General features: G+C 43.9%; 1 protein-coding gene across 2 annotated transcripts; it reads left to right on the top strand.

Moving 5' to 3' along the window:
* Positions 1 to 20,321: 20,321 nt before the first annotated feature.
* LOC124673943 lies at positions 20,322 to 25,080 on the top strand. Of its 2 annotated transcripts, XM_047209984.1 has the most exons (8): positions 20,322 to 20,712; positions 21,213 to 21,352; positions 21,516 to 21,615; positions 21,699 to 21,797; positions 21,891 to 22,238; positions 22,631 to 22,723; positions 22,801 to 23,007; positions 24,405 to 25,080. In XM_047209984.1, exons 1-8 carry the CDS (start codon positions 20,323 to 20,325, stop codon positions 24,666 to 24,668), a joined length of 1,641 nt encoding a protein of 546 aa, XP_047065940.1. In that variant the 5' UTR covers position 20,322; the 3' UTR covers positions 24,669 to 25,080. The 2 variants fall into 2 exon arrangements, with proteins under 2 accessions (XP_047065940.1, XP_047065941.1); XM_047209985.1 differs by lacking the exon at positions 20,322 to 20,712 and having other exon boundaries at positions 21,236 to 21,352; positions 21,527 to 21,615.
* The last annotated feature ends 1,844 nt before the right edge of the window (positions 25,081 to 26,924 follow it).

The following is a 26,924-nucleotide window of genomic DNA, read 5'->3' as shown; positions in this document are numbered from 1 at the left end:
CTTAATCCCACCTTTATAACCACCCATTTACGCAGGTGGCGTTTGGTGTAATCAAAGTACCTTTCCGGTATAAGTGATTTACATGATCTCATGGTCATAAGGACTAGGTAACTATGTATCGAAAGCTTATAGCAAATAACTTAATGACGAGATCTTATGCTACGCTTAATTGGGTGTGTCCATTACATCATTCATACAATGACATAACCTTGTTATTAATAACATCCAATGTTCATGATTATGAAACTAATCATCCATTAATCAACAAGCTAGTTAAGAGGCATACTAGGGACTTCTTTGTTTGTCTACATATCACACATGTACCAATGTTTCGGTTAATACAATTATAGCATGGTATGTAAGCATTATCATAAACACAAAGATATATAATAACCATTTATTATTGCCTCTTGGGCATATCTCCAACATTAGCTTCCTAAACTTAGCTCCTATTTAGCTAGAATCTATTCATAGCCCTATAACTAGTCAAATACTCTACAAATAGAGTTCGTGATAGGATTAGACTACGAGTCGTTCTTCTGGAGTTTATTTGCAGTTTTACCTCATTGTAAAGTAGGAGGCTGTGATGATCTTATGTAACAGAGTCAATGTTGTAATTCTATAGACATGCCTTGGACCCGCAAATGTTTCTGTTGTACCACTCTGAGCGATATAATACTAGTGGAACGGTGTTTCATTGGTGTTATATCAGACTTGCATACTACACCATGCAGTGGTATGCCGGGTCACCACATCCATCCCTTCTTGAGCTAGCATCACTCTCCTCAAGGTTGATCTCCATGTTCTCCTTGTTCTTCTTCTTCTTGGTCCTCTTATTCATCTTCCTCTTTGGCTTGGTAGCCACTCCTCCTTCATTGCAAGAGCCCTCTTCGGCTCCATCTTTGGCTCCAATGACTCCTTCCAAGTACTTGGTTTGAACTTGGAGTCTATCAATTTTGGCCTTCAAACGATTGACTTCATCTTCATGTTCCGGGTGTGGATGACAAATATCAAACACTTGTACTTCCTTTGCCTGTTTCACCCGGAAATGTTCCATCAAAGTTTCTTCTTGGAGAGAGTTCATCTTCATGAGCATACACTTGTCACTCTCCAACTTGGCAATGTCACTTTCATGAATGCAACACGCACGGTCCTTGCTCAAAGGAAAATACTCCTTCAATGCTTCCTCTTGCATGGTATTGACCTTGATGCGTGTAGTTGACACGTCCGTTGGGAACCCCAAGAGGAAGGTGTGATGCGCACAGCGGCAAGTTTCCCTCAGTAAGAAACCAAGGTTTAATCGAACCAGTAGGAGTCAAGAAGCACGTTGAAGGTTGATGGCGGCGGGATGTAGTACGGCGCAACACCAGAGATTCCGGCGCCAACGTGGAACCTGCACAACACAACCAAAGTACTTTGCCCCAACGAAACAGTGAGGTTGTCAATCTCACCGGCTTGCTGTAACAAAGGATTAACCGTATTGTGTGGAAGATGATTGTTTGCGAGAGAAAACGAGTAAAGCAAGTATTGTAGCAGATTTGTATTTCGAGTATTAAAAGAATGGACCGGGGTCCACAGTTCACTAGAGGTGTCTCTCCCATAAGATAAAAGCATGTTGGGTGAACAAATTACGGTCGGGCAATTGACAAATAGAGAGGGCATAACAATGCACATACATGACATGATAAGTATAGTGAGATTTAATTGGGCATTACGACAAAGTACATAGACCGCCATCCAACTGCATCTATGCCTAAAAAGTCCACCTTCGGGTTATCATCCGAACCCCTTCCGGTATTAAGTTGCTAACAACGGACAATTGCATTAAGTATGGTGCGTAATGTAATCAACAACTACATCCTCGGACATAGCGCCAATGTTTTATCCCTAGTGGCAACGACACGGCACAACCTTAGAACTTTACGTCACTCGTCCCGGGTGTCAATGCGGACATGAACCCACTATCGAGCATAAATACTCCCTCTTGAAGTTAAAAGTAAAAACTTGGCAGAGCCTCTACTAGTAACGGAGAGCATGCAAGATCATAAACAACACATATGTAATAACTTGATAATTAACATGACATGGTATTCTCTATCCATCGGATCCCGACAAACACAACATAGAGTATTACAGATAGATGATCTTGATCATGTTAGGCAGCTCACAAGATCCAACAATGAAGCACAATGAGGAGAAGACAACCATCTAGCTACTGCTATGGACCCATAGTCCGGGGGTGAACTACTCACTCATCACTCCGGAGGCGACCATGGCGGTGTAGAGTCCTCCGGGAGATGAATCCCCTCTCCGGCAGGGTGCCGGAGGAGATCTCCGGAATCCCCGAGATGGGATCGGCGGCGGCGGCGTCTCGGTGAGGTTTTCCGTATCGTGGTTTTTCGCATCGGGGGTTTCGCGACGGAGGCTTTAAGTAGGCGGAAGGGCGAGTCGGGGGCACGACGAGGGGCCCACACCATAGGGCGGCGCGGGCCCCCTTGGCCGCGCCGCCATGTGGTGTCGCCACCTCGTGGCCCCGCTTCGTATGTTCTTCGGTCTTCGGAAGCTCCGTGGAAAAATAGGCCCCTGGGTCTTTGTTTCGTCCAATTCCGAGAATATTTCGTTACTAGGATTTACGAAACCAAAAACAGCAGAAAACGAGAGCGGCACTTCGGCATCTTGTTAATAGGTTAGTTCCGAGAAAATGCACGAATATGACATAAAGTGTGCATAAAACATGTAGGTATCATCAATAATATGGCATAGAACATAAGAAATTATCGATACGTCGGAGACGTATCAAGCATCCCCAAGCTTAGTTACTGCTCGTCCCGAGCGAGGTAAAACGATAACAAAGATAATTTCGAAGTGATATGCCATCATAACCTTGATCATACTATTTGTAAACATATGTAGTGGATGCGGCGATCAAAACAATGGTAATGATATGAGTAAACAAGTGAATCATAAAGCAAAGACTTTTCATGAATAGTACTTCAAGACAAGTATTAATAAGTCTTGCATAAGAGTTAACTCATAAAGCAATAAATCAAAGTAAAGGCTTTGAAGCAACACAAAGGAAGATTAAGTTTCAGCGGTTGCTTTCAACTTGTAACATGTATATCTCATGGATAATAGTCAACATAGAGTAATATAACAAGTACAATATGCAAGTATGTAGGAATCAATGCACGAGTTCACACAAGTGTTTGCTTCTTGAGGTGGAGAGAGATAGGTGAACTGACTCAACATAAAAGTAAAAAGAATGGTCCTTCAAAGAGGAAAGCATCGATTGCTATATTTGTGCTAGAGCTTTTATTTTGAAAACATGAAACAATTTTGTCAACGGTAGTAATAAAGCATATGAGTTATGTACATTATATCTTACAAGTTGCAAGTCTCATGCATAGTATACTAATAGTGCCCGCACCTTGTCCTAATTAACTTGGACTACCGGATCTTTGCAATGCACATTTTTTGACCAAGTGTCACAATGGGGTACCTCCATGCCGCCTGTACAAAGGTCTAAGGAGAAAGCTCGCATTTTGGATTTCTCGCTTTTGATTATTCTCAACTTAGACATCCATACCGGGACAACATGGACAAAAGATAATGGACTCCTCTTTAATGCATAAGCATGTGGCAACAATTATTATTCTCATATGAGATTGAGGATATATGTCCAAGCTGAAACTTCCACCATGGATCATGGCTTTAGTTAGCGGCCCAAAGTTCTTCTCTAACAATATGCATGCTCCAACCATGAAGGTGGTAGATCTCTCTTGCTTCGAGACAAGACGGACATGCATAGCAACTCACATGATATCCAACAAAGAATAGTTGATGGCGTCCCCGGAAACATGGTTATCGCACAACAAGCAACTTAATAAGAGATAAAGTGCATAAGTACATATTCAATACTACAATAGTTTTTAAGCTATTTGTCCCATGAGCTATATATTGCAAAGGTGAATGATGGAATTTTAAAGGTAGCACTCAAGCAATTTACTTTGGAATGGCGGATAAATACCATGTAGTAGGTAGGTATGGTGGACACAAATGGCATAGTGGTTGGCTCAAGTATTTTGGATGCATGAGAAGTATTCCCTCTCGATACAAGGTTTAGGCTAGCAAGGTTATTTGAAACAAACACAAGGATGAACGGTACAGCAAAACTCACATAAAAGACATATGGTAAACATTATAAGACTCCATACCGTCTTCCTTGTTGTTCAAAACTCAATACTAGATGTTATCTAGACTCTAGAGAAACCAAATATGCAAACCAAATTAGCAAGCTCTAAGTATTTCTTCATTAATGGGTGCAAAGTATATGATGCAAGAGCTTAAACATGAGCACAACAATTGCCAAGTATCAAATTATCCAAGACATTTTAGAGTTACTACATGTAGCATTTTCCAAATCCAACCATATAACAATTTAACGAAGAAGAAACTTCGCCATGAATACTATGAGTAGAGCCTAAGGACATACTTGTCCATATGCTACGAGCGGAGCGTGTCTCTCTCCCATAAAGTGAATGCTAGGATCCATTTTATTCAAACAAAACAAAAACAAAAACAAACCGACGCTCCAAGTAAAGTACATAAGATGTGACGGAATAAAAATATAGTTTCAGGGGAGGAACCTGATAATGTTGTCGATGAAGAAGGGGATGCCTTGAGCATCCCCAAGCTTAGACGCTTGAGTCTTCTTATAATATGCAGGGGTGAACCACCGGGGCATCCCCAAGCTTAGAGCTTTCACTCTCCTTGATCATATTGCATCATACTCCTATCTTGATCCTTGAAAACTTCCTCCACACCAAACTCGAAACAACTCATTAGAGGGTTAGTGCATAATAAAAATTCACATGTTCGGAGGTGACACAATCATTCTTAACACTTCCGGACATTGCATAAAGCTACTGGACATTAATGGATCAAAGAAATTCATCCAACATAGCAAAAGAGGCAATGCGAAATAAAAGACAGAATCTGTCAAAACAGAACAGTCCGTAAAGATGGATTTTATTAGGCCACCAGACTTGCTCAAACGAAAATTCTCAAATTGAATGAAAGTTGCGTACATATCTGAGGATCATGCTCGTAAATTGGCTTAATTTTCTGAGCTACCTACAGGGAGATAGACCCAGATTCGTGACAGCAAAGAAATGCTGGAACTGCGCGATAATCCAAATCTAGTACTTACTTTACTATCAAAGACTTTACTTGGCACAACAAAACTCAAAACTAAGATAAGGAGAGGTTGCTACAGTAGTAAACAACTTCCAAGACACAAATATAAAACAAAAATACTGGAGTAAAAACATGGGTTGTCTCCCATAAGCGCTTTTCTTTAACGCCTTTCAGCTAGGCGCGAAAGTGTATATCAAGTAACATCGAGAGATGAAGCATCAACATCATAATTTGTTCTAATGATAGAATCATAAGGTAACTTCATTCTCTTTCTAGGGAAGTGTTCCATACCTTTCTTGAGAGGAAATTGATATTTAATATTACCTTCCTTCATATCAATAGTAGCACCAACGGTTCGAAGAAAAGGTCTTCCCAATATAATGGGGCAAGATGCATTGCATTCAATATCCAAGACAACAAAATCAACGGGGACAAGGTTATTGTTAACCATAATATGAACATTATCAACCTTCCCCAAAGGTTTCTTTTTAGCATTATCAGCGAGATTAACATCCAGATAACAATTCTTCAATGGTGGCAAGTCAAGCATATCATAGACTTTCTTAGGCATAACAGAAATACTTGCACCAAGATCACATAAGGCATTACAATCAAAATCTTTGACTCTCATTTTAATGATGGGCTCCCAACCATCCTCTAGCTTTCTAGGAATAGAAGTTTCAAGTTTTAGTTTCTCTTCTCTAGCTTTTATGAGAGCATTTGTAATATGTTTTGTGAAAGCCAAATTTATAGTGCTAGCATTGGGACACTTAGCAAGTTTTTGCAAGAACTTTATAACTTCAGAGATGTGGCAATCATCAAAATCTAAATCATTACAATCTAAAGCAATGGGATTATCATCCCCAAGGTTGGAAAAAATTTCAGCAGTTTTATCACAAGCGGTTTCAGCAGTTTTAGCGAGTTTCGAGTAATTTTGCGCGCTTTGCACTAGGAGTAGAAGCATTGCCAACACCAATTATTTTACCATTGATAGTAGGAGGTGCAGCAACATATGAATCATTAGCATTGCTAGTGGTGGTAATAGTCCAAACTTTAGCTACATTTTCCTTTTTAGCTAGTTTTTCATTTTCTTCTCTATCCCACCTAGCACGCAGTTCAGCCATTAATCTTATATTCTCATTAATTCTAACTTGGATGGCATTTGCTGTAGTAACAATTTTATTTTCAATATCCCTATTAGGCATAACTTTCGATTTCAAAAGATCAACATCAGAGGCAAGACTATCAACTCTAGAAACAAGAATATCAATTTTATTGAGCTTTTCCTCAACAGATTTGTTAAAGGCAGTTTGTGTACTAATAAATTCTTTAAGCATGGCGTCAAGTCCAGGGGGTGTATTCCTATTATTGTTGTAAGAATTCCCATAAGAATTAGCATAATCGTTACCATTATTATAAGGATATGGCCTATAGTTATTACTAGAATTATTCCGATAAGCATTGTTGTTGAAATTATTATTTTTAATGAAGTTTACATCAACATGTTCTTCTTGGGCAACCAATGAAGCTAATGGAACATTATTAGGATCAACATTAGTCCTATCATTCGCAAGCATAGACATAATAGCATCAACCTTGTCACTCAAGGAAGAGGTTTCTTCAACAGAATTTACCTTCTTACCTTGTGGAGCTCTTTCCGTGTGCCATTCAGAGTAATTAACCATCATATTATCAAGGAGCTTTGTTGCTTCACCAAGAGTGATGGACATAAAGGTACCTCCAGCAGCTGAATCCAATAAATTCCGCGAAGAAAAATTTAGTCCTGCATAGAAGGTTTGGATGATCATCCAAGTAGTCGATCCATGGGTTGGGCAATTTTTAACTAGAGATTTCATTCTTTCCCAAGCTTGAGCAACATGTTCATTATCCAATTGTTTAAAATTCATTATGCTACTCCTCAAAGATATAATTTTAGCAGGGGGATAATATCTACCAATAAAAGCATCCTTGCATTTAGTCCAGGAATCAATACTATTCTTAGGCAGAGATAGCAACCAATCTTTAGCTCTTCCTCTTAATGAGAAAGGAAACAATTTTAATTTTATAATGTCACCATCTACATCTTTATACTTTTGCATTTCGCATAGTTCAAAAAAATTATTGAGATGGGCAGCAGCATTATCAGAACTAACACCAGAAAATTGCTCTCTCATGACAAGATTAAGTAAAGCAGGTTTAATTTCAAAGAATTCTGCTGTAGTAGCAGGTGGAGCAATAGGTGTGCATAAGAAATCATTATTATTTGTGCTTGTGAAGTCACACAACTTAGTATTTTCAGGGTTGGCCATTTTAGCAATAGTAAATAAAGCAAACTAGATAAAGTAAATGCAAGTAAACTAATTTTTTGTGTTTTCGATATAGCAAACAAGATAGCAAATAAAGTAAAAATAGCAACTAATTTTTTTGTGTTTTGATATAAGTGCAGCAAACAAAGTAGTAAATAAAATAAAGCAAGACAAAAACAAAGTAAAGAGATTGAGAAGTGGAGACTCCCCTTGCAGCGTGTCTTGATCTCCCCGGCAACGGCGCCGGAAATTTGCTTGATGCGTGTAGTTGACACGTCCGTTGGGAACCCCAAGAGGAAGGTGTGATGCGCACAGCGGCAAGTTTCCCTCGGTAAGAAACCAAGGTTTAATCGAACCAGTAGGAGTCAAGAAGCACGTTGAAGGTTGATGGCGGCGGGATGTAGTGCGGCGCAACACCAGAGATTCCGGCGCCAACGTGGAACCTGCACAACACAACCAAAGTACTTTGCCCCAAAGAAACAGTGAGGTTGTCAATCTCACCGGCTTGCTTGTAACAAAGGATTAACCGTATTGTGTGGAAGATGATTGTTTGCAGAGAAAACGAGTAAAGCAAGTATTGCGGCAGATTTGTATTTCGGTATTAAAAGAATGGACCGGGGTCCACAGTTCACTAGAGGTGTCTCTCCCATAAGATAAAATCATGTTGGGTGAACAAATTACGATCGGGAAATTGACAAATAGAGAGGGCATAACAATGCACATACATGACATGATAAGTATAGTGAGATTTAATTGGGCATTACGACAAAGTACATAGACCGCCATCCAACCGCATCTATGCCTAAAAAGTCCACCTTCAGGTTATCATCCGAACCCCTTCCAGTATTAAGTTGCTAACAACAGACAATTGCATTAAGTATGGTGCGTAATGTAATCAACAACTACATCCTCGGACATAGCGCCAATGTTTTATCCCTAGTGGCAACAGCACATCACAACCTTAGAACTTTCTCATCACTCGTCCCGAGTGTCAATGCGAGCATGAACCCACTATCGAGCATAAATACTCCCTCTTGGAGTTAAAAGTAAAAAACTTGGCCGAGCCTCTACTAGTAACGGAGAGCATGCAAGATCATAAACAACACATATGTAATAACTTGATAATTAACATGACATGGTATTCTCTATCCATCGGATCCCGACAAACACAACATAGAGTATTACGGATAGATGATCTTGATCATGTTAGGCAGCTCACAAGATCCAACAATGAAGCACAATGAGGAGAAGACAACCATCTAGCTACTGCTATGGACACATAGTCCGGGGGTGAACTACTCACTCATCACTCCGGAGGCGACCATGGCGGTGTAGAGTCCTCCGGGAGATGAACCCCCTCTCCGGCGGGGTGCCGGAGGAGATCTCCAGAATCCCCCGAGATGGGATCGGCGGCGGCGGCGTCTCGGTAAGGTTTTCCGTATCGTGGTTTTTCGCATCGGGGGTTTCGCGACGGAGGCTTTAAGTAGGCGGAAGGGCAGAGTCGGGGCCCGACGAGGGGCCCACACCATAGGGCGGCGCGGCCCCCTTGGCCGCGCCGCCATGTGGTGTCGCCACCTCGTGGCCCCACTTCGTATGTTCTTCGGTCTTCCGGAAGCTCCGTGGAAAAATAGGCCCCCGGGTCTTTGTTTCGTCCAATTCCGAGAATATTTCGTTACTAGGATTTCGAAACCAAAAACAGCGAAAAACGTGAACGGCACTTCGGCATCTTGTTAATAGGTTAGTTCCAGAAAATGCACGAATATGACATAAAGTGTGCATAAAACATGTAGGTATCATCAATAATATGGCATAGAACATAAGAAATTATCGATACGTCGGAGACGTATCAGACCTCCATGAGCTTGGCTTCCCTTCTCTTCAAGGAGGCTATTTCTTCCTCATGATCACAACAAGTGTCCTTCTCCTTGCTCATGCGGAGACATTCCACCAAAGACTCTTCTTGCTTGCTACTCAAAGTCAATAGCTTGGCCTTGGTGGTCTCAAGAGCGGCAATTTCTTCTTCATGGTTGCAACATGAGGTCTTCTCTTTGACCAAGCGGTAATATTCATCCAAGGCTTCTTCTTGAAGAGCATTGACCTCCAAGAGAAGAGCATTGTGCTTCCTCAAGGAAGCAACTTGATCAACAAGCTCGTCATGGCAGGAATTGGGGTCTTCATCATCTTTCTCTTTGTTGGCTTCCTCAAGAGAGAGCATCTTCTTTTTGAGCTCACCAATAAAATCAAGAGCATGGTCTCGATCCTTGGTGAGTCGAGCAACAATAGCCTTGTTGGAGTCTTCAAGGACGATGACACTAGCTTCAAGAGACATGCGCAAATTTCGTTCATCTTCAAGCTCTTCTTTGAGAGAGGCAATCTCATTTGCCGCTTCCCTTTCCAACCTCTCCTTCTCCTCTATAAGGTCTTGTGCCGCACCGAGTTGACTCAAGAGAGCCCCAACATGAGTCTTGGTATCCCCTTGCATGTTAGTGAGAAAAGAATCCAAACCCATAATCTCACGTTTAACGGTGAGACTAGTGGCATCATCAATATATAAGGCATTAGTCGAGGATGATGGTTTGGAGGGGGATTTTACCTCCGTGGATACCTTTGCCATAAGGCAACGAGCATTATTGGTGACGAGGTTCTCGTTGGGAGAGTCAAAGAGGGAGATAGAGGGAGTGGTAATGGCGATGGCGGCCACTCCCTCTCCTTCCTTGTTGGAGCTCTTGTCCCCACGTTCTTCATCCTCATCGGAGGAGTACTCTTCTCGAATGATGAAGGCTCTAGGCTTCTTGGTGTAGGAGACATTGTCGTCATCGGACTTGGGGGAGAACTTGGAGAATCCTTTGGAGAGTGATTTGAACTTTTCCTTGCGGATAAGCCTTCCACCATGATCTTCTCTTCTCTCAAACATACAATCCGCGACAAAATGATTCTTGTCGCCACAATTGTAGCATGTTCTTACCTTTTGCCCCTCTCTTGGGCTCTTGGAGAAACTTCTTGGAGAATCACGTGATCTTCTTGGTCTTGTGCTTCGAGACTTGTTTCCATCCCAAAATTTCTTGACGGCGAGAGCCATGTGCTCATGATTATTGATCTTGAGATCATCCAGTCCCCACTCAACGGGATCCTCATCGCTTTCACTAGCCTCATGTACCCTCATCTTCAATGCAAGGTTGGGCTTGCGGGAGTTGTGGGCGCGAGCAACAAGATCCTCCGCATTCTTCTTGGAGATGTCCAAAGTGATGACTTTGCTAAGAACTTCATCGGATGTCATAGCACGGAAGGAGGCGTTTTGGCGGATGGCCGTCAACTTCACTTCCTCATAAGGGAGGAGAGCATTGTAGAACTTGCGCTTGATCCAATGATCATCCACAAACGTTGCTCCAAGATCTTGCATTTGCACGGCAAGAGCGATGAGGCGCCGATACATTTCTTCGGGGGACTCTCCTTCAATCATGACAAAGTTGTCGGCCATATTGTTCACTTCATCAAAACGAGAGCTTTGGATGCTTGCATTTCGAGGAAGAGCTTCTCAAGTTTATCCCATGCTTCCTTGGCGGTCTTGAGCGAGCGGATATGAGCACGGTCCTTGGGCGTGATGGCCATGTGAATCATGTTGATGGCGGTGGCGTTGAGTTGGTCATCCACCACTTCTCTTCTTGTCAAGCTCTTTGGGTCTCGTGGTGAATAGCCCTCCTCGATGATACGCCAAACCTCGGTAGATGCGCTGCGCACATGAGAACGCATTAAGAATTGCCAATTTTCAAAGTTGTTTGCCTCAAGTAACGGTGGTGAACCATGCGACAAGATATGTGGCATAGGTATTGGAACATTTACGGTGTAATCACTTGGTGGTGGCACCTCATGATAACCCCCTAGACGTTCCGCAACCGGTGTCCCATCCTTCCCCTTTGTTGAAGTGCCGGTCTCCCCAAGCCCTTCCTTTTGTGGATCTTTCGTCGCTTGCGCGACAAAATCAACAAGAGGAAAGGGGTTAGCTTTTGGTGGGGGATCCTCGGCACTTGCTTTAGGATCAACAATAGGGTTCGGTTTTTGAGCAACCAACTCCATCATCATCGCCTTCATTTGGTTAACGATGGATGACTCCCATTTCTTGAGGTCATCCAACGTAGCCGTTGTGGTATCGACAGGAGATGATGGAGCGGGTGGCACAAGGGAAGGTGACCCATTCGCCACACCCGCATCTTGTTCGGCCATTTCTTAGGCGGTAAAGCCCGAGCAAGAAAACCTTGCTCTGATACCACTTGAATGGATCGTAGCGAACAAGAGAGGGGGGGGGGGTGAATGGCCCTACGGCAAGTTTTAGTCTTTTTCAATTTTTAGTGCAACGGAAGGTAAAGGTGATAGCTTTAGCGATGGTGGTGTTCCTACAATGATCCTAGACAAGTACAACAAGCAAAGGAATCAACAAGATAGTAAGAGTAAGGAGCGGGACAACCGGGGGCACGGAGACGAGGCGAGGTTTGTTTCCCGCAGTTCCCTCCACAATAGGAAGTACGTCTGCGTTGAGGAGGTGTTAGTCTCACACAAGAGATTAGGCGGCCACACCACGAAGGAAGGCCTCACCTTCTTCCTCGAGAGAGCTCCACGAAGGTGCTCCCCCTTCTCCACTAAGGCACCGGTCGAGGCGGTGATTCCTTCACAAGGTTGGGGCGAGCTCCACACCACAAGGAGGCTCCCAACAACCCATGGAGCTAGTACAACACCAAGCTAGCCTCCATGGATGCACTTCCTCCAATGTCCCACAATAGGAACCCTAACACCAAGGTCCACGAAGGAATAGCAAGTATTGGTGAAATCTCTCTTGGTAGAACTATAGATCGGGGTCTCGACCACCACTCCTCAAAATTTGGGCAAGATTGGTTGGATGGTTGGGGAGATCCTCAAGGATTAAGCTCAGCAACAATGGAGGAGAGAGAGAGGAGAGATAAAATCGAGTTGGGGAAGAAGGAGCCCTTAAATAGGCTCCTCCAAATCCAACCGTTATGTCCAGTTTTTGCCTAAGCGGTACTACCGCTTTGGGTAAGCGGTACTACCGCTCTGAGTTCGAAATCCCCCAGATCTGGTCCACGTGGACGCAGAGCGGTACTACCGCTCGAGGTACCGCAACAGGGTCCAAACCTTACTGGACTCGAAGCGGTACCGGAGCGGTACCAGAGCGGTACTGCCGTAACTAGTTACGGTACTTGAGCGGTACCGTGGGCGGTACTACCGCTTGCAAGCGGTACTACCGCTCAAGGTACCATAAAGGTACCGTAACTTGTTCTGTGGGACAATCTCGTGTGCAATCCTCAGAGCGGTACCGTGGGGCGGTACCTATAGAGGTAGCGGTACTACCGCTACAGGTACCGGTAGTACCGGCCTGGCTAAAACTGGTTTTCTCCCCTTTTTCTCTCCAGCCATGTCACCTCGCGATACACATACAAAACCAGAAAACCTATCAACTACGCTTCAGTCTTCCGATCTTGACGTGTCCAGCGAGGTCACAGTGCACTTGCAAATCTAATAATGATACTCATGGCACACGGTGAGATTACTCAAGTGTTGTCATCAAACACACAAAACTTGGGGTTTAAACTTTGCTCTTACACTCCTCCAAACGTAGACGTACCTTCTTGCTAAGGAAGGGAACTACGGGAATCATCTCTGTGTCATCGCGTGCTCCACTCTCGGTTACCTCTATCCTATTCTATCTCCTATATATTGCGTAGCTATATCTTGCTTAGTTGGTTACCTTGTCATATAGGTAAATTCACTTAGTTGCATATCTAGAGAATTTACCTTTGTGTCAAGTCTAAATTGAAAAAGAACTAAAAATTGGTTAGCACCTATTCACCCCCTCTCTAGGTGCGGCATACGATCCTTTCAGTATTCCACCTCGTCCCCCAAAGGATAGCATAAGTAACTACATTAAAATGCAAGGATATTTTCTTACATAACCATTTAGAAGCAATAGATTCAAAGTCAATGTCATTTATTATTGGAGATATTAGCAATTTTTTGCATGATTTAATCTATGAAAAATAAGTAAAACATGACTAAAAAGGTTGAGATTAAACAAGTCCTGCAAATCACCATTGAGTAGAAAAACAAGTCTAAACGGATTGCTAATAGCAATATGTTAGGCAAGAACAAGCCTAAACACATTGCTAGGAAATGGAATTGAAGCATCATCTCTGAAGAGGTCATTGATGCCGGGGAAGAAGTCATTGTCCTGGAAGTAGTCGTCAGCGTCCATTTCGACGTCCGTGATGAAGAAGCCAACAGTCGTGCTAGAGCGCTCCCCAAAACCTTATCGCCCCACTCCCGTACATGATCACAAGAGACGGGGTTCTGGAGGCCTGCTGTCTCGTCCAATGTTGCTTGTCGGTAGACAGGATGGGGAAGTCTTGAGCAGCATTGTAGTAATTTTGGAACCGAATGGTACACGCATAGAAATTGTGGCGCTATGTATTGTGCCTATCTCTGGAGAGGAGCGACATATTTTATATACAGAGAAGAGGAGGCGAACAAGCAACGATGGGAGGAGAAACTGGGAATTGAAAGGTGAACCGAACAGGCGGCCACTGAAGACGAACATCCTTTGTATTCATTTTCCACTACATAAAAATGTTAGAGCTTTTGTCAACCCCTTCAAATTCCATTCATGCATGACAAAAGAATTCTTGGCTCCTCAACCAGTGTGCGGAGGTGTGCGATGTCGATTTCCTCATCTTGCTTGGCCAAGATCTCCGCAGCTTTCTTCATATTGTCCTTTGGAGTGGCGAGTTGCAAAGTTGATCTTTCGGGGTCCAATGGCATCCCGGCGGATTCTATCTGCTTCCTTCGCAGCATCCTCCATCATGGTTTCCCATTGTGCTCGGAACTTTTTAGCCTCTGCCAAGCATTTTGCGGCTTCGCGTTCTCTCTTGAGGAAACTTTCCATCACTTCTTCTGCTTGTTGCCTCTCCTCCAGCATTGTTGCTGCGGTGTTGGAAAATACTTTAGCTGCAGCCAGCATCTCCTTCCTTTTTGCTTCTAGGGCTTCAAGATCCGCGGCCTCTTCTGGAGTTATTGGTTTGTTGAGGATTTCGGAGTCCGCGATGGCGCCCCGGCCTGCCTGTTCGACGAGCTCTTCTGCGGACAAATTCCCCCCATGGCCGGAGATATGCCCTTCTCCGGAATCCGGCACGGCGCGGTATCGAAGACGCGAAGGCGGAGTTTCCGAAGTGGACGCACCTAGGAGTCCGACGTCGGTCGGGGTTTCTTCTTCGTCAGCATCCTGCTCCAGCCCAGTTATGGTTGCAAGGACCTGCTTGGGCAGGGCGGATTCTGCTTCAGCTTCCTCGTCAGCTTCCAGCTCCTTCGTGAGGCAATTGTACTCCTCTGTGTCCAAGGTGGTAGCATCGTCTGAGGATGGGCTTAGGTTGCCCAGGATTGATTCCTCCTTATCTCCGGCATCTTCTTGCTGATCCGGAACGTCGCTGTCTCCGGCAGCCTCCTGCTGATCCGGGGCGTCGTTGTCTCCGATAGCCTCAACCTGCATGGGTCCGGATCCTTCCTGGGGAGGGGCAGTTCCTACGGTATGGGCGAGGAAGTGCACGAAGTGGCACCTTTGCTTCTCTAACACCTGGGAGACCTAGACGGATCTGCATTGGTCTTCCACCGTAATTTCCTGCTCAGGTGGGCTTTGAAATTTCCAGATCTAAGGCGGAATCTTCCTTAGGAAGCTCCTGCATCTCGGATCGGATCTTTGCGATGGCGTCCTGCTCAGTGGCGGTCGCGTCAGCGTGACTTACCAGGGAGTTTCCGTCGGAATCGACGGTCTCGCCGATGAAGATGTGTACCCCACCAATCGGGATGATGGAGAGCTTGACGGGGTCTGTCCTAGCCGGAATCCAGCACTCGTCCCGGGGGACGATCGGAAAGTTGCCGGCGTACAAGACGCGCCCCACTACGATGGTGTCGCCGATGCCTCCGAAGGTAGAACCCTCCCGGTTCCGGCCTCCAGACGCCTCTCGCCCCACGGTGGGCGCCAACTGTCGTTGCCTATTCGACGGTACCTCGGAGGAGGGATCCTCACGAGGGGGAGAAGAAGTAGGGGCCATTGGGCGGAGTGTCCTCGGGACGGTGGTACACGATTTACCCAGCTTCGGAACACCTGCACGATGACAGGGCCTACTGCTGCTTGTCTGAAATTATCTGCACGCTCTCGCGTTGTTACAATGAGTTGTGGTTGTGGTTGTGCCTCTAGGGCTCCCAGGATCCGGCTTACAAAGACGCCCGGATCTAGGGTTACACGGAGAGTCCTAGCCGGAATATAAGATGCCTAACTACGGAATATTACATTCCCGTGCACGTCAAGGATCCACCTTTCCTTATGCATCGTATTGGATCCGGATACTTCATGGGCCTTCACAGATCCGACTATCTTCATAGGACGGTTAAGATCCGGCTCCTGTTACATGGGCTGGACTTCATCCATCTTGATCTACAACAACTAGGCCGCCCGATGGGCCACATGCCACCATCACCGTCTATGGGCCACCCGAGCTTGCCGGATCTAGGTCACGCTGTTGATACACCCATAAAGTATACCGACAACATCGGTAGAGGAGGAGGAGTGTGTGCAGGAGTCCTCTTCTCATGCTCGTATAACAAATGGAACAACTTCCCCATAAGGAGGCCCAACTCTCTCTAAACTATGAGTGTGAGGCTAAGCATTTGTACCACCTCTTACCATTCATGAATGGGCCGACTGGGCCTTTCTAATTTTTAGGAATTGTGGACTAACTTACGTAGGCTGAGACTATGTTAGGCAAAAATTCCAAAAATCTCCCACCAGATGCCAGAGGCACATAAAGTTTGCCTTTAATTTTAGAATATTTTCTTATATATCAGATTTATAGTGGAGATTGTTAAGTTAAACTTCCACCTAGAACTCTATGTTACACTAGATTGTTACTTAAACAATGAACTAGGCCTTGAACTGTAAGTTTTCTACCAATCTAGCTTCACACAAAGCCTTGACCGATAATAGGTTCTCGTAGGGCATCCCCGCGGGTTTCCTTTCATGAGTTCACGGTAGAGAACACCCATCTCACATAGACTGCAACGTTTAACAGCCGGACTCATATATGTGTGTTCTTCAATACATGTTTTGAAGGACAAAAACTCCGCTTAAATAAGCCATTAAGAACACCTTAAGACAAAAATCATCCTACCATGCAAATTAGGAAAATATTGCATCTTCACAGAGTGGTATTATACAAAATTAAGGATACTCTCCTCTCAGGTGACCAACAACTTTTTTTTCGAAATGGGGGTATACCCCAGCTTCTGCATCATGATGATGCACACGACCCTTTATTAAATAAAGGTTCAAAAATGGTACTATTTACAACTCAAGCATCGCCAAGGATTGATATAAAAATCAACCAGCGAAAAAAGCATAACATAGTATGAGTACGCATCAACAAAGCCTCCTAGTATGACGCCAGCCAGCCAGGCACAAGATATCCTGAGGTGACCAACAACTTGTCTCCCAGTTCTATTTCACGGGAATTATACATAGAGTGAGTCTCATACCCATCTCCTTCGATGCATGATATATCACATTACATGATAGATCATTTGTGCAGGATCTGCCAAATTTCTATATGTATATATTTATATAATCAAATGCAATAACTCCAGAGTTTCTCATTTTTTGAAAATTTTTAGTCTCCTCTTCACATGCCTTGGTGACTTCATATTATCATTAGAACTATTTACCTTGATGATCACAATTTGATGATCACGGTTCATTGGAATATCGGGTATTGGTTTTCCAACCACATGTACGTTCATCAAGAGCTCACGAAGCCACTCTGCTTTATCCGTGGCCTTATCTAATGTTATGTGTTCTACTTCTATTGTTGAACTCGTTAACATGGTCTGCTTGCAAGACTTCTAAGAAATAACACATCCACCCAAGTGTAATAACACAGTTTTATCTAAATAGACATGTATCTATACATTTAAAACATGTCTAGATACATACATTTATAGACAAAGTTGAATCAATTAATTTCGAACATGGGAGGTATATAGAAACCGAAGTCATCGCATAAAGTATCTTCGATACTCAAATTATATCTATGAGAATCATAGTTTTTGATATAGAGTTAAAAAGCGGGCCCCTTGTGGCTTGGGCTCCATTTGGGTTCCTCTAAGCACTTGCAGATATTTACTTGCTCTTAAATAAACTTTAGTTATTCGCAAAATAAATAAACTTTAGTCGCAAGCTGAGCTAAACAAAATAGTCAAACCAGTGAGGAATTTTCTCCCCACCGCTCTTGTAAAAAAAAATTGACACCTTCAAAATATGTTTTCTTGATAGAGGAAGCATATGCACCTGAGAGCCAAATTGAATTTTTTTCCTTTAATATTCCCTTGAAAGACCGAGACCAAGTGGCTTTCCTTTTTTGTCTAAGCGAACAATAGAGAATATATAGAAACATAAGTCTACTATGTAAAGTCTCTTTAGTATTCGAGTTCTACCTATGAGACTCAGAGTTCTGGATATAGAGTTCAAAAAAGGCTTCTTGGAGCTTAGGCTCCATTTGGGGTTTCAGTAGCATCTACATATATTTATGTTCCATTCTATAGTGCTTATAGTTTTTTGGTACGGAAATTAGCGCAAGAGTATTTTTTACACAAAACCTCGTGGCTGAACGATTTGAGATCAGACCATAATAAATCCCACAAATCTATCTGGTTGACTCTCCATATATGTGCATCCAGGTTTAATTAAGGAAAGAAAACATTGCTTCCTAAATCTAAGCAATCCTTGGGGCCATGCATTATGAATCTCAATTAATTGTTTCCTATTTTGTATGGATTTTTTTTTCATGCATGTCGTGTGGGAGTTGACCGGTGGAGGGGGTAATTGAAAAAGCCAAGCTACAGCCCTTATATTGTGAAACACATGCCAAAAATCTATAGGCACTATAGAAAGGAACGGAGGGAGTAGTTTGCAAGACGCGCTGAAGAAACTAGTAAAACTAGTGATATAGCAAATAGGAACACAAGAACACTTACTTCCTCGATAGCACTCGAAAATGCCATGTTAATAAGGCAGGACACGTCAGGTTGATGTTGCCCTAGAAAATCTTTTACGCCGCCCGATGTACCGCGAAATTCCCATCGAAGTCTCAAAGATACAATGCCACTCCACGAACTAGGGCACACGAGTCGAGAAACCGAGAAGTGTGTGTGTGTGTGTGTGTGTGGGGGGGGGGGGTTCTGCTCAAAGCCAACACTCGCGTATGGGGCAAGCACACGAGCACCAAACCGAATACTAAGTTGTCACTGCACACTGAGTTGAAACGTGAAGGAACTTGATAATAAACTCTCTCCAGTTACGTACTGCTAAAAGAGAGAAGGGGCTGACTTAAGAACGGGAGATGGAGCTTGTCACCGGTGCACGACGTCTAGCACACGGTTTTCAACGAGCCTGGAGTGAGGACCGGATCGATCCCATTTTTCCCTGGCCGCCATGGTTGCCCAACAACCTCCCCTTTTCTCTATGACACTTGGCGCCAGTAGTTGTCTATCTTTATCTACATGTTCGTAATTTTTGAAAACAATAAAATTGGGAAATTCTTAGAAACACATTCAAAACATAAAGCATAATTAATATACAAGCAAAGTATCTATCTCCTTAAATATTAGATGAAACTCCTAGAAAATGCTTGAGAATTTTCAGAAGTTTGGTCCATGGAGAAGGTGAGAGCAACATCGTTTTGCTCATTATCAACAACGAGTAACGACATGGAGGTTGTATAGTTCAATGTCGACGGTCAAAGGATAGTTGAATACTGTGTCAATGTGCTATTTAAGGGCCTCCTTTGGATTACAACACCAAGAAATATGGGAATAGGAAAAAAAACATAAATCTGACGTATACTCGGCGCAAAACAGATGAGTGGGAAATACATAAAAACTTAGAAATAGTCATTTGAATGAAACACATGAAAAATATGATTAAGTTCCATTGTTTTACATGAGTTTGGATTTTCAAATTAAGCGGCATAAGAACGGAGTAGGCATTTTGGCTAGCGGTTGACAAATACAATCCATAGGAAAGAACCACAAGAATTGTAATTAGAAGAAGGTCCAAAGATATTTTCTACAATACAAAGAGGACCAAATACATAATACATTGACCACATGTCCATATATAGTTGCCGATGGGTGTGTAACACGTGCTCACGCTCAATACCTTCTCGAATTAAAAGATGATGATCACATATTCACAAAGCATATCACAATTTACAACCACCATCACTCCTTAATTAACCATGGCAAGAGACCAAGTAGCCTGTCCTCATCAAAGAGATATACTAGTAGTACTAGTAGATAAAGTCTATTTAATATCAAGAAGTAGGTTATGAAACTCTCAGAGTCTTGAATCTAGAGTCTTGAGATAGTAGTTGCCACATCACCAGATCATCCCCACGAGATGATCCATCGATTTCGCATTGAAAACCGAACAATCCACCTCTCCGTCCAGGTCTCCATCTCCGGTACGTGCGTGTGCCCCATCGGCTGTTGGCGTGACGTCCGGTGGCGCTGGCGCCGTCCGTAACCCACACGGCGCACCCACCCTGCCCGTTTACCCCGCCATTACCCACACACGCCCTTTGCTTATTAGCCATCAATTCAATCCCCAGCGCGAGAGCCAACGGAAAGACGCTGACGAGCCCCGGAAGCGAGGGAAACATACCCGCCCGCCGGAGCCGGAGCCGGTGCCCGAGCCCGGCCCCACGGCCCCATGCCCTTCCTCTCCACGCCGTCGTTCGACCTCTCCGCCGGCGCCGAGCCCACCCTCGGCCCGCGCCCTCCTCCTCCTGCCCCGCCCGCCGCCGCGGCCCCTCCGCCGCAGCAGCCGCAGGTCTCCGAGGCGGCGGCGCGGCGGCTGCGGGAGGCGGAGGAGCGGCTGCGCGAGGCCATCCAGGAGCTCCACCACCACCACGGCCGGGACGAGGAGGGCGGCGGCTGGGGGTGCTGCGTGCACCAGGGGGAGTCGTGCCTGGCGCACGCGGCAGGGAACCTGTGCCAGACCTTCCTGCTCTCCTACGGCGTCCGCGTCGGCATCGGGATCCTCCTGCGCGCCTTCAAGCTCGCACGCCGCAGATCCTACGGCTCCCTACTCGATCTCAAGGTGCTGCCTCGTACTACTAGCTAAATCTAGATTGGGTTTTGTGGGGAATTCGTTGCTAGAATGTGGATGGTGTTCATGTTACAGCCATCACTATCTCTGCGATTATTACTATACTGTACTTGCTTGAATAGGTAGCAGTTAGTTGACTCTATTATTTGTCCAGGAGTGAAATATTCTAGCCAGCTGTTGATAATAAGTACAGTACATGCTACTTGTACTACTCCAGTCAGATTGCTTTAACTCATGTGCTTATTACAGAATGTTTCCTGTTATGCATTCAATAGGTATCATGTGGTTGCCCACAACCCCCTTCCGTTACCAATGGTCCTCTGTATGCAGTCTACTAATAATGTTCCATTACTGCTGTACTCACCTTCTCACTGTTTTTTTTTTCATCTCTTTCTTACACCCCTCTGTTTGCTCAATCGTTGAAACACAAATATGCCAAGTGTACCCGAAATTATTTATACTTCTTATACAGATCTTCTACTTATTTACAGCAACTGGTTTCGGAGAAAGATCTAATAGTAAGGGAGGAAGCTTGCCGGGTAGGGCTACTTTTTGGAGGATTCACAGGATCCTATCACGCACTTCGATGTTTCCTCAGGAGATTTCGCAAAAAGGAAACACCATTCAATGCGTAAGTAATTTATATGCATTGATGGTTATGACACATGTTCAATATAAGTGTAGATCTAATTATTGCTTGGACCTTCCTGAATATGTTCAAAATATGATAATTTCTCCTATAATATTTTTGTCAAACGAAATTCATGACTCAACTGGAGGGCGTGATGGACCAGAATATTATCAGGTTCCGTGGCAGGCTTGGCGATACTTGCACTCGATGATTCAAGTAGGAGACGTACCCTTTCTCTATATCTTCTAGCAAGGCTTGCTCAGGTCAGCAACAACTTTACACGTTATCATATTTACTTTGCATATAAAGTCTATTGTCCTCATGTTCTACTGCTTGATCATTGCAGTGTGCATATAATTCTGCAAAGTCCAAAAATAGATTTCACTTTTGGGGAAGCCATTGGAGGCACGGAGATGCGTTGCTTTTCTCTCTCGCATGTGCCCAGGTAACAAAATGAAATCCATGTCTTGCTTTAATCTAATGACGATTCTTTCATGGAGGGAAAAAGTCGTGTAATCACCTGGATTTATCTTTCCAGATTATGTATGCTTTTGTTATGAGGCCTGAAAGCTTACCGAAATCGTACCGAGACTTCATCCAAAAGACAGGACCAGTTGCGGAACCTGTTTACAAGGCTGTCAGAGATAGCTGCAGAGGTGGTCATGTGGATCTCATTGGCCTCTTGGCCTTATTCGCAAACAAGAAGAATTTGAATTTGATGAAATTAACGGAAAGTCCATCCATTATTCCATGCTCTGTGATTCATCCTGACAGAGCATCATGCTTGGCTCATAATGTTACTGTCACTTCATCAACATTCAAGAAAACATTCCCTCTGTACTTCTCATTGACATTTGTCCCCTTTGTTGTTCTACGTCTTCAAAAGGTAACTTACTGCCCACTATGTTTCATTTGTATAGTAAAAGACTCTGCTGTAAAACTCAGAAGTGCCACGTGATTGCATCCACATGCGTGGTGTATTTGTTTCAGAGAAAATTTGATGCGTCAAGTAAAAACTAATGTTACAAAATACCTTGCAGTTATATTGTGCCACCATATTTGTACCTGCTTCATACATGTTTAACTTTTTCTAAATGCAAATGTGCTCGGATCATTCTTTGCGTTATATTGTGCTGTTGGAACAAAATATTGACCTCAAGTCCTAAACACCAACAATAGCCTCTTGTTATTTTGTTATTATTTTAGTATGTCTGCTCATGTATATCCATCTTCTATGTTGATTAACTAACACATAATATTTATTCATCAAAATGTCAGTTTTTGGAATCCCCAGCTGCAACTTGCTGGCGTGCTCTTGTGGGTGCAGTTCGATCTACCACCTTTTTGTCTGCTTTTGTCACTCTCTTCCAGGTAACTATGAGTAACTAGCATGTTCCTTTACACATAACTGGTTCATGGTTTTAATACCTTTTTTCCATCACTGGTAGTCTGCCATCTGTTTGCATCGTAAAGTTGCAAGCAAAGACCACAAACTTGTGTATTGGTTTGGTGGTTTAATTTCTGGTCTTTCGATTCTCTTGGAGAATAAAGCTAGAAGAGCGGAGTTAGCTCTCTATGTACTCCCCCGTGCTGGAGAATCCCTATGGTATATATTGATCAACCGTCACCTCCTCCCAAATATAAAAAATGCCGAGGTAAGATTTCTATTGCTATTTTCCCATTTGACCTCAGCTCTCAAGAGAAAATATTCGATGTTTGCTTGTAGTCTGTCCTTAAGTTAGTCTTTAATTAATGTAACCTGAGTGAAAGGCCATGTCAGCTAAAAATTTCCTTACCCAAGAATTCCAGCATTTTATGGTTGTAGCATGGTGTGCTGTTTGCCGTGATCACTGGAAGGGATCCTATAGTACACATGCCGTGTTTGGAGATATTGTAGTGCAGTATGCTGAGATGCAAATTATAGTGGAAGATGTCCTTTGAAGAATCAGTATGATAACTTTAGATAGTTAAATGATAGCAGCACAAGTTGTGATCGGGGCTTGACTTCTAGATGCTGGATTAATTCCAACAATAAGGGAATTGTAAGTGGGTAGTGGAGTTGCCCGTCAGGTAGTCATGTGTCATCTGAATGACGTGGTCAAGTTTGTGTAATGTCTGGAGAAACTGGCAGTTTGGTGTCTTTGGTTTGTGCTCAAATCTAGCACACAAAAACCAAACCAAATTTTGCCGTCACTTCAGGTGGTCATGCTGGTATCAGGTGCTGGCCAAGTTTTGGTTAAAAAACTGTTACATAAACCAAACCAAATTTTGGAGATATTGTAGTGCAGTATGCTGAGATGCAAATTATAGCGGAAGATGTCCTTTGAAGAATCAGTATGATAACTTTAGATAGTTAAATGATAGCAACACAAGTTGTGATCGGTGCTTGACTTTTAGATGCTGGATTAATTCCAACAATAAGGGAATTGTAAGTGGGTAGTGGAGTTGCCCGTCAGGTAGTCATCTGTCACCTGAATGACATGGTTAAGTTTGCGTAATGTCTGGAGAAACTGGCAGTTTGGTGTCTTTGGTTTGTGCTCAAATCTAGCACACAAAAACCAAACCAAATTTTGCCGTCAATAAAATTCAGGTGGGTCATGCTGACCATCAGGTGCTGGCCAACTTTTGGTTAAAAAACTGTACATAAACCAACACCTAAGTGTTGGGCATCAAAACCAAGTGGTAGTCAAAGTTCCCAAAGTCTGGTAGAAAAAACTGACTCTCAAGGTTATGAACCCAAACAGCCACAGCAACCAGAAATACTATCAGAGTCTCTTTCATTTTTCTTTTGAAGGAATGTAAACAATAAACCCATAGTTAAACGAGAATAAAATCTTCTAGAATTAATCTGGGGCGCAGTGCAGAATCTGCAGCTGACATTGTTGTAGTGTTTTGCTGTCGATACTTGAATTACGACAACTAGTATCTACTTTTTCCTCTGCTTTTTCTTTCTATGATTTATTTCTCTCAGCCTTTTAGACCCATTGTCCCAAAGATCAAGAAAAAAATCATACGTGGCATTTCTGTAGAAGTAACATTGCAAAAATTGCAGGTGGCTCTTTTCTGCATGTGCATGGGAGGAATCATGTATTTTCTGGAGTACGAGCCAGACACCATGGCTCCATTCCTCAGAGGCCTCATCCGGCGTTTCCTGGCGAGCAAGATAACCAACCCAAGTCCACCTCCGAATCGCAACACCTCCTACTCCTACCTTCAGGCGTTGAATGTGTTGGAGCAACCAAAGGCGCAACCCGGCCCGGAGAATGGCCTACCTACATCGGAGACATACACCCTTGAATCAATTCCTGGACTTTAAGAGTTAGAGTTAGACATCACACTCGTGGTAGTCTGTTAGTCTATGACCGCACACGTGGAAATAAACAAATCCTGACCTAAAACATCTATATGGGATGTGCCATCCTTAATCCTTATGGGCAGGGTTCAGATTTATGCAATGACACGGGGTAGGTAGGGGTATTAGCACCCCCTTGCAGAAATAAATAGGGGTGCCAAGTATCTGTCAGAGAATGGAGCATTTCTAAATCGATTCTTATTCTTATATATATGTTACACGTGTGAAAAGACTGTAAATCCGTGTTCAAGAGTTGTCTATGTTAAAAGACTTGCAAGACCAATGTAGCAGCCTGATGTTGAATGGCAACTGTTTGATCCCTGGATTTTGTAACATTGATATATTCCTCTTTCTATCTTTACACATGTTTCAAATAGATGATGTCCTTGTCAAGTAAGTAGTTTCGGGAGGATAAATCTTGCGTTCACAAGGACTGAGGAGAAGGTTCAGTCGGGTGTTTAGGTTCTTGCCACGCAGGTGAGCCTCCCATTTCTCGCAGTTCGGTTCTACCAATGAGATCCTGATACCGTAAAATGTCAAGTAAAATTATGTTGACACTGTAGCTGTTGTTTCTATTGTATGTGACAATACGCAACAAAGCTGTCGTGTCAGCTGCAATGAACCCGAAAACCCCGCCGGAACTGAACTTATCTAGCGGATTTACGGGTCTGGGTCAAATTCGCTGTAGACTAGAGTCCGAAACGGTGGCCCGGCCTGTAAAAGTTTCTTGGGGGTCCGAGAAACGCGAGGCTCTCCCCGTATTAAAACGGGCCGCGGAGGGGAGTTCGGTTTCCAAACCCTACTCCCCTCCGTCGCTGCCGCTCGCTCCGCCGCCTCGCTCCACCTCCTCCGACGAGAAATCGTCACATCGCGCCGCCGCTTCGCCGCACCTCGACCTTCCCATGGCTAGCCGCGGAAGCTCCGCTAGGGGAGGCGGTGGTTTGGGCAGCGGGGACTCGCCGCTGCGGCCCCCCGTTTTCCGCACAGAGGCGGAGTGGCGCAAATTCAACCGGTCGGAGGGCGCGTGCAAGGGCAGCGCCCGCCGGTGGACCTCCGCCTCCGTGCTGAAAATTTTTTGCAAACCCCAACCTCAACGACAAGAGAGGCCGACGGGAATCTAGGACAATAAGCCATCAACGTCGTCGCAGCCGACACCCTCGAGATCGAGAAGCTCAGGGAAAATCATTCACCATCTCGGCACCGTCGCCGCCATCAACGAAGTGTCGATCGAGATCCCTACTAAAATCTCCGAAGCAGGGGAAAACAGTGACTCTAGCCAGTAGATCAGGGCCTCCGTGTACTCCTACATCGGTCGAGCTAGCGGATGAGGAGGGGGGCGACGATCTATTTACAAGGGAGGAGTGGCGGCGTGGAACGCCCACAAGATCACCTCCTCCCAGGCAAGCTTGTCCGTTGGACACAGCTGATGACCATCTGCTTGTGCGAGAGAAGCATCGTCGTAGTACATGTCTTCGAAGTCGCCCTTCAACACACATGCGAAAGAAGTCTACATAACCCCTATGTATTGTGTTTAGAACGGAGAACCCCTAACTATTAACTACTAGTTGAATGCCCGTGCGTTGCTACGGTTTTTTAACGTAAAATTCAAGAATAAGACATTGTAACATTAAATCGGCATATGAAAAAAACACAGTCACCCCTAGCTCACCTCCTCCCATCTTGACGCTTTCGAGCAAGCTCCCTAAAATATCTCTCCTAATCTCGATACAGAATTTTTCAAAGAAGATTCTTTTTCCTAAATTGTGCTCAAATCGAGCATATATATTTTATAACATTATATATGTGCTAACAATGTCATTTTGTCTCATCGAGTTTGTTTTCATCGTAGAGATAAAACAAAATGATACCTTTTTTTTGCTTGCTTCTAGCTTGTATTCACGGGGGTGGTAGGCTGCCCATTTTACGAAGATCAAAATATTATATATTTAACAACAAGCAATAACAGTAATCTAGAATAGCAAGCACGCATCAGCGGCTCTCTCTGTGTGTTTCTCTCTATCCCTTTCTTCCTAATATCCTCGCCGCATGCCACCTGTTGTCTTCTCTTCCCACCACGATCACTCACACAACAAGCCCCACAGATGCATGTTCTCTTGCAGCAGACGCTCTGCGATCACTCACATTATCGAGTTGGGTTGTTGATATTATAGTATGGTGAAAAAAAAAGAGCACACGCCATGATAACATCTGCAACGGTTA

The sequence above is a fragment of the Lolium rigidum genome, chromosome 7, assembly GCF_022539505.1.
Source record: "Lolium rigidum isolate FL_2022 chromosome 7, APGP_CSIRO_Lrig_0.1, whole genome shotgun sequence".
Lineage (NCBI taxonomy): Eukaryota > Viridiplantae > Streptophyta > Magnoliopsida > Poales > Poaceae > Lolium > Lolium rigidum.
The sequence above is the reverse complement of the archived record's forward strand: the minus strand, read 5'-3'. Positions and strand labels throughout refer to the sequence as shown.